Below are 8030 nucleotides of genomic sequence, written 5' to 3'. Positions count from 1 at the left end.
TGTAGTGTGATCCTCTGGTGTTGTCCAGCTGGGTGGGGCCTGGCCAGGCCTCTCCCTGGACGCCGAGCGAGCCCGACAAACCCTCTAGGCTTCGCTGAGGAGCACTTAGAAGCCACGTCCAGCCAGAACTCTTCCCTTGGGGTCCCTGCTGCTTCCTGGGGATGGGGACCAACCCCCAAGCCCCACCCTTGGGGGCAGCAAACGCGGAGTGGAGGGAGAAGGCCCTGGGACACCCCAGCAGCCAAGAGGATGCACCGCAGGCGGCTTGAAAAGGACCACGGGGGTCAAGTGTCTGAAGGATTCTCGAAAAGCTTTCAACACGTGCTCTCTCCGCGGCCATTTATTAACCGGACTGTTTAAAAGAGCTGAAGCTCCTAGCTTTACGATGATGACTTTTGAACTTCTTCGATGAGCTCACCTGCTTCTGGAACATGAACAGAGGGTTCCAGCTCGTGAGGCTTCCCCGCCTGAGAGGAAGGGGTACCCCGCCCACCCGCGGAGATAGGCCTGCTCCCCATGTCCCCAGCCTCACAAGAGGCCTGGACCTCCTTGAGCCCCGGCCCTGCTCAGCTACCCAGGACGATGGAACCTTGGTCACTGCCTCATGGCAACGGGCCGTGTCTGGAAACAAGTCCCCCACGGGCTCCCTGCTGCACTCGGCAGCCCTCAGAACCTGTCCGTGGAGCCTCGAACAGGAAAGGAGCCCACCCTCATCAGGGCAGAGCGGCCTTGGCTCCTGTTTACTTAACTGTTAGCTTGGCATTTCATTTGCAAAAACAAGGTTCTTTTTAACATTCTGTAAAGGAAACGGCAAACTACCACCAGAGGAAGCTGCCCCTCACCTTCCCGCGCTTGCGGACCAGCGCCCGGGCCACTTCAGTCTCCTCTCTGGCCCCGGGGCCCTTCTCTGCGGCACGCCTTGGCTTCTCGCCCTCCTCTTCTGTCAAAAAGTCATCGGTGCTGTCCCCAGGCTCAGTCCCTCCCAGGTCCTTTCTGGTGAACAGCTCGGCTGGAAGGAATGGAGGGATGGGCCGGTTCAGGTTAGGCTCGGGGTCTGCTCAGGGCTGAGCGGGGTGCGGCAGCCAGGGCCCAGGACCTGAGGACCCGCGGTGGGAGGGACAGAGGGATGGAGGCTGGAGCCCACTTGCTGCGAACTCAAAACCTAGCAGGCAGCCAGGACCCACACCCGCGGGAAGGGGGGTGAGGGGGCAGTCCCGCTTACGTGGGTACAGGTCTGTCATACTGTCGTCACTGTCACTCGCGGCTGTGCCATCGTCCTCGCTAGACGCGGGTTCCCAGAAGGCCTCGCTCGGGCGAGGCGGCCGGGCGCCGTCCATCTGGTCCTCTCTCCTCCTCCTCTTGTGCAGGAGGCAGGCAGGCACGTACTCCACGCCCTGCTTCTGACACTTCTCATCTGGGGGACAGGCCAGCACACTGCCTGGTTCTGGGTCTGCCCCGCAGTCCCCCGGTGCAGAGCCAAGCTCCACCAGGGCCCTGTACCCTACTCTGGTGGGTAAAAACTGGACCAGTTCCTACCAGGAGAGGAAGGAGGCCAGCAGGGGTGCCGGCCGTGGAGTGAGAAGATGCAGGGGTGTGCTGGGCCTCGAGCACTGAACCCCCAGCCCTAGCCTGGCTCCAGGAAGCCTCAGGCATGCCGGCTGGGCCCCCACACTGGATGGCGGGGCTCAGTGGGAGTCGGGCCCTTGGCCCAGAGCAGAGGCACCGGGATGAGGCCTCCATGCTGGAGCCACACTCCCGTGTACAGAGGACTTGGGGAGGCCAGGCGCTCAGCGTGGCAGATGCAGACTGAGCCCCGACGAGGAGCAGGGTGGCACTGACAGGCCTGCTTTTGAAACCTGCCCTGTGTGGGCATGGCTCTCCTGTCCAGTGCAGCCCCTCAGGAGGAGGGAGAAGGGGGACTGGGCCCTGGTCTCTGACGTCATTGCCTGCTTCCGCCCACCTCCAAGGTCCCATCCTCTGCGTCATCTCTGCCACCCACTCCGTGCTCGCACATGGCCCCCTGGCCACTGGACCCTGCACCCGGTGTCCCCTCTCCGCATCCCCAGCCAGGCTCCCTGGCTGCCAGGCTCTGGCTCCTCCTGGTCACTGGTCCTGCGAGCCACACACACCAGCGTTAAGATGACTCTTTTGCTCATGGAGTAACCCAGTCCTCCCTTTGCCGCCCACACCAAGCAGCCCTCAGGCTCTGCACCTGTGTGGGATCCCTATTCTCAACCCTCACTATTGCCCTTAGGTGAAGACGGCCTCATTTCTTCTTGGGGAAACAGCCTTCAGAGTCCTCTTCCTCATCCTGCCTGTGTTTCCCTCCCCCAGCCCCCCTGACTGCCCCATCTGGTCCTCCCCCACCTTCCCTTCAGGGACATTTGAGAAGAGTCTACCACTCTCGAAACCTCTACCCCCGACACCACTCCACCTGGCTGCTCCCTCCCTCCTGGGGCTCCTTCCATGCTCAGGCCTGACCCTGTCCCTTCTTCCGTGGCTCCGTGGATGCAAATGCCACCTCTGTGTCAGTGGTGTGCATCATCTGAGTGCTGGCCCCTGTTGTCAGTGGCCACCCTCCCTGACACACGCTGACAGGAACATTTCATTTTCCCACGAAGCCTGTCATCCAGATGCCACTCTCCTAAACCAGGAATTCAGGGGTCCCAGCTGATTTCTTCCCCTCCCTCACTCCCTCACCTACTGATCCTACCCTGTGCACATCTTCCCCGCCAACACCTGGTCACCCCAGCCACGGTCACCTCACCTGACTGCACAGCCACTGAGCGTCCCCTCTTCCACTCCTTCCCGCCCCCCGCTCAGAGCCACAGGGATCCTGACACACACAGTGACGTGCCAGGCCCTGCTTCAGTCCTCTCAATGCCTCCCCACTTCACGTGGTCCTGACCTCCAAGGCCCTCTGTGTTCTTGCCCCCACCTACCCTGCTGACCCCACCTTGCATGGTGGTACAGTGGCCGTCCTTCAGGAGCTCCTGCAGCCAAGTGTTTCACTGCCTCTGACCTTGCCTGAATCCTTCCCTCTACTCCCCACGTAACTAAAGTCTCAGCCCAGAAACTCAGCCTCTCCGGGGCCTCCTTGCGGCCCTCTCGCTAGCCTGTGGTGACCTCGGAGGCCACTGCACCACCAGCTGCTGCCCAAGGGTGACTGAGACACCACTTGTGCCTTTGAGGGGCACTCATCCTGGAGAAGGGGCAGGCAGGCCCCCAAATACCTGTGAAGTGAGGCAGGCCGTGTCCGCCCGTGGCTACTTACATTCACGCAGAGCTCTCTGGTACCGCCGGCCCTGGGTGTGCCTCAGCACGTGCCCTGGGGACTTGTTGATGTGCCGCAGGGTGAGTCTGCAGAACAGCTGGTGTCTAGGGGACAGGGAAACCTCAGTCAGCAGGGACATTCCCGGGGATCGACATCGGGGGCCCTCCACCACGGCTGCACCTGACAGCAGAGGTCGACGAGGTGGCCTGGGCAGCATTAAAAGCTCCAGAAGCAATTCCACACTGCACCCGGGGTGGAGAAACACTGATCCAGACGGGCTGTGAGCTCTCGACGTTTGCCTGGGACACAGGCCTGGCCAGCCTCAGCCCAGGGCTCCCGCACCAGCGAATGCACGCGGGAAACGAGGCCCGGCAAGGCGCTGGATGAACGGGAGCACCCACCCTCGCCCTCTGCCCTTCAACCGCTGTCGACCATACACGTTCAGCTACACCGAAGTTCTCTTAAAGTATGTGAAACTGACCCCATTCAGAACCTTAGGTGACAAAGCGCAAGCCCTCCAGCTCCTCTCTGAAGCAGACAAGCCCGGGGGACAAACCTTAGCCTTACAAACACCAAGCGGGCACCAGGGAGGAGCCTATCCCACACGAAGTTGGGCTCCGGGGCCTCGAGGAGCGCGCACCCAGCGGGAACGGGTGGGGCTCGGACCCGTCCCCACTCGGGACCCTGCCTGCAGTGGCCCCCGCGCACGTACGGGTTCTTGGTGCTGGGCACGATATGCGGCTCGAACTCCGCGTAGTCGAAGGCCGGGGCGGCGCGGACCAGCCGCCGGTATTTCTTGCCGCGGGTGTAGAGCTGGAGCTCGGGCAGCCGGCAGGGCAGCTCGTGGCCGGTGAGGACGCATTTCACCTGCGGGCCGGAGGGCGGGCGAGGGGGTCAGGGGGGCCCGGGGGCCACCGAGCGCCGCCCGCGCCTCCCCCGCCGGCCCCGCGCACCTTGTGGGCGCCGGGCTCCAGCCGCAGACTCGGGTGCTCGCGCAGGAAAGCGCACACGTCGGCCGGCAGCTCGTCCATGGTCCCGCCGCTCGCGGAGCTGGAAGCCCGAGCCGCTCGCGCCGCGTGGGCCGGGGGCGGGGCTCGGCGGCGCCCCGGAAGCAGAAGCCTCCAGGCCCGGAAGTGCCGGCGGGGTATGGCGGCGGTCGTGCGGTGGCTGGGGCTGCGGGCCGCGGGGCCGGCGGCGGTGAGCGCGGCGCGGGGACATGTCGGGTGCGCTGGGGGGCCCGCGCCCCGGCCTGGCCGAGCTCAGCCGTTGCCCCCGTCTCCGCAGGGCCCGCCGCGCGCGGTCAGGAGGAGCGTCCTTGCGGTCCCCCTAAGGCCGGGTGAGGACTCGCTCGCGTGTGCCCTGAGCGCCCGGGAAGAGCGGCCCGCGCTCCCGCCCCCCCGCTTGGCACCGAACTGCTCAGGGCTGAGGAGGGCCGGCCCAAGATTGAAAGCCGGGTGTCTGGGACCCACGGCTTGCAGGGGGCGCGTGCACGTACGGCAGAGGGGACCGCTGTGCGAGAAAGAAGGGTGCTTTGTGAGCCCGCTCCCGGCCTGCTGCTTTGCCGTCCACAAGGCCCGTAATGCTCTGATTTGATGAGACTCACACTCCGACAGCTAAAATGTATTTTTGTGTATTTTGTTCCATCTTTAAATCAATGAGCAGTGAAAAACAAGCTGTTGGAAGAGCTCTTTGAGCCAATATCCCGAGTTTATCCCGGTTCTGTCTCTGCGCGGGTGTGGAATACATCGCAGAGTATTCTTGTGTAAAAGGCATGAGGTGGTTACCCAGGGTGGGCGGTTGGTGGCAGAGCCAGGACTAAGCCCTAGGTCTTGTTTATTCAGTCAGTAAACATCCCCTGAGTGTGCCACGAGCCGGCCCTGTTTAGGAGCCGGGCTGGACACAGGCTGTGGTCTGTTCACTCTCCGGCAGTAAAGGTGGCGTCTCCTTGAGGAATTGACTGCTCCACTTCCATTTGTCGAGGGCTTCTGACCCCATGCCTGTGTTGTAAAACCTCCTAGGTTTGGCCTGGAGGCCAAGCAGGTGTGGCAGTTCTGCAGCCGAGGCACCTGCCACGAAAGTGCAGGACGACTCCTTCTTCCAGTGGTTCCTGCTTCTCATTCCTGTGACTGCCTTTGGCCTGGGGACGTGGCAGGTAAAGACAGGCTTCTAGCTCTGGTGGCTCTGAGCTTTTGACCTTGTTGCCATCCGCTCGAGTTCGCACTGTTTCCATAGGTCCAGCGTCGAAAGTGGAAGCTGAAGCTGATAGCAGAGCTGGAGTCTAGAGTTGCGGCTGAGCCCATCCCCCTGCCAGTTGAGTGAGTGTGTGGCTGCCCACCTGGGACTGGTCTCACTTGAGGTCAGCAGCAGGGCCTGGCCTCTGCTTGTAGTCCTGACCCTCAGATGGGAGCCCTCAAAATCAGTTGTCCTATTGGCTTCCTGATCACCCTTGGGAAGCTGCCTGACATGCTTAGAAGAGTATCATTGATGCTGAGTTTTCTTTCAGATGCGTTGTACCTGAGGGATCCCCCCCAGTGCTTATGGGCCCCTATAGCAGTAATTCTTACCTGGTGTGTGAGGGCAGAGTGCACCTTCATGTCATGGCTTGACATGAGAGCATTATCTTGAAAAAGTGCCCTAAGTGATTCTACTGCCTCTACTCCTCATTTTGAGGCACTTAGAGGGATAGATAGGGTCAACAAAGCTTCCGTTCAGGGGAGCAAACATGTGTGCCGTATTTGTGATGTGCAGCCCCGGAAGGGTTTGAAGTTCCTGCCAAACCTTGCTTGGCCGCAGCCTCACTTGTCCCCACTCCCATGTAGCCCAATGGAACTGAAAAGTCTGGAGTACAGGCCAGTGAAGGTCAGAGGGCACTTTGACCACTCCAAGGAGCTGTACATGATGCCTCGGACCATGGTGGACCCTGCCCGGGAGGCCCAGGAGGCTGGCCGTCTCTCTTCCTCACCCGAGAGTGGTGCCTACGTCATCACCCCCTTCCACTGCACTGACCTGGGGTGAGTAGAACATGCAGCGAAGCACCAACCTTGGGCAAATCCAAGATACCCAGAAAGGTTCAATTCCTTGGAATTTGTATTTCTGACATTGTTAAGCCAGTTCATTTCACTTCTTACTGAATGATTCCTCTGTGGAGCTTTCTGGAGAGGTGAATGAAATCAACCCTGTGGAGTTGTCTCGTGGCCAACACATTAAATGGTTGTGGTGCGGCATGAGGAGGGGCTACTGAGAGGAAGTCGAGAGAAAGGAAAGGCACCCCCAGCTCTGCCTGGAGGGGGTGGGGTTAGGGAAGGATTCCAAGGGGACTACTTGGACCACGCCTGGAGTCGGGAGATGGGAAGGGCAATACGGGGAGAGGAAATGACCTGTCCAGCAAGGGGGCATTGCAAGATCAGCTAGAGCAACTTCCCAGCTATAGGTCTGGGAGGGTCTCCCTGCCACCCCAAGAGGATACTGGAGGCAGGTACACAAGGCAGCTGCTGCAGTTAACTGGGAAAGTTAACTGGGTATCTGAACTCCGGCCGTGGGTGAGGAACACAGAGGGAAGCAGAGATGGGGGCTGTTACCAGGGACCCTGGAGGTCTGTCCTCAGAGTTGATGGCCCTGCCAATCAAGACCCGGCCAGGAGAAAGGAGGACCTTCCCCGTGGCTCCTGCAGCTGCCTCCCTGTTTTAAACCCTTCCCAGGACGACCAGTGATCATCTTTATTCCAAAACCCTTCCCCACCTCAGAGCATACTTCTGTTACTCCCTTCCGCACCTGAAAGAGCATCCTTTTACTCCAGAATCACCATCCTGGTAAATAGAGGGTTTGTCCCCAGGAAGAAGGTGAATCCTGATACACGGCAGAAAGGCCAGGTAAGGGGCGTGAACCCTTCCTTGTGAGCAGGGCTCTCTAGAAACCAGGCCCTGAAGAGCAATCTCGTTTTCCTTTCTAGATCAAGGGAGAAGTAGACCTAGTTGGGATGGTGAGGCTGACAGAAACTAGGAAGCCCTTTGTCCCGGAGAACAATCCCGAAAGGAACCACTGGCATTACCGGGACCTGGAGGCCATGGCCAGGCTCACAGGCGCAGACCCCATCTTCATTGATGCGGACTTCCGTACGTTGTGACCAGCCCACCCCAGAAGAGCACGTAGCTTTTGCAAACACCTGGTTCTACCTTCCTCTCAGCCCTGACGTTTTCAGTACTTGCTACTGCTTATATTTTAGCATGTGTGGGAGGAGTGTGGATGTCTGTCAGGTACTAAGGGAAGGAGGCAACATGGGGCTGGTTACAGGTTAAAAAAAAAAAAAAAAGGCCTCACTGAATTTTGGCCATGCAAGAGCTCTGGAAGGCCCCAAGGAAACAGCTGGCCAAAGTACTGTAGGGAGACACACAGTGATTGTGGACACTGAGCCCACTGTCTCTGCAGGGAGCACAGTCCCCGGGGGACCCATTGGAGGGCAAACCCGAGTCACTCTGAGGAATGAGCACATGCAGTACATCATTACCTGGTAAGTCCCAGTCTCTAGCTGCTCCCAAGTCTTCCCCTTCCAAACGCTGACTGTTCTCTTCAACCCAAGGTATGGACTCTGTGCAGCTACATCCTACCTGTGGTTTAAGAAATTCCTACGTCGGAGTCCTGGTGTGTGAGATTAATGAGCGGAAGAATCACGATAAATCAGGAGTCACTGATTTCCAAGCTTTGTTTTTATATAGGATCAGGTACTATTGGTATGAATAAATCTTACACACCTGTTGTC

General features: G+C 59.7%; 2 protein-coding genes across 5 annotated transcripts; one reads left to right on the top strand and one right to left on the bottom strand.

Moving 5' to 3' along the window:
- Window positions 1-322: 322 nt before the first annotated feature.
- SURF2 (surfeit 2) lies at window positions 323-4368 on the bottom strand. The gene is made up of 6 exons (XM_036108253.2): window positions 4228-4368; window positions 3987-4141; window positions 3275-3378; window positions 1223-1414; window positions 843-1009; window positions 323-424 (listed from the first exon to the last, which is right to left on the bottom strand). The coding sequence occupies exons 1-6, from the start codon at window positions 4303-4305 to the stop codon at window positions 344-346; spliced, it is 777 nt and encodes a 258-aa protein (XP_035964146.1). The 5' UTR covers window positions 4306-4368; the 3' UTR covers window positions 323-343.
- A 21-nt stretch (window positions 4369-4389) lies between these two features.
- SURF1 (SURF1 cytochrome c oxidase assembly factor) lies at window positions 4390-8026 on the top strand. 4 transcript variants are annotated; one of them, XM_036108194.2, is made up of 9 exons: window positions 4406-4471; window positions 4559-4610; window positions 5293-5426; window positions 5507-5589; window positions 6094-6285; window positions 7071-7143; window positions 7224-7386; window positions 7700-7781; window positions 7851-8026. In XM_036108194.2, exons 1-9 carry the CDS (start codon window positions 4421-4423, stop codon window positions 7918-7920), a joined length of 900 nt encoding a protein of 299 aa, XP_035964087.1. In that variant the 5' UTR covers window positions 4406-4420; the 3' UTR covers window positions 7921-8026. The 4 variants fall into 4 exon arrangements, with proteins under 4 accessions (XP_035964095.1, XP_035964087.1, XP_077918107.1 ...); XM_078061981.1 differs by having other exon boundaries at window positions 4413-4471; window positions 7868-8026; XM_036108202.2 differs by lacking the exon at window positions 4559-4610 and having other exon boundaries at window positions 4390-4471.
- The last annotated feature ends 4 nt before the right edge of the window (window positions 8027-8030 follow it).

The sequence above is a fragment of the Halichoerus grypus genome, chromosome 14, assembly GCF_964656455.1.
Source record: "Halichoerus grypus chromosome 14, mHalGry1.hap1.1, whole genome shotgun sequence".
Lineage (NCBI taxonomy): Eukaryota > Metazoa > Chordata > Mammalia > Carnivora > Phocidae > Halichoerus > Halichoerus grypus.
The sequence above is the reverse complement of the archived record's forward strand: the minus strand, read 5'-3'. Positions and strand labels throughout refer to the sequence as shown.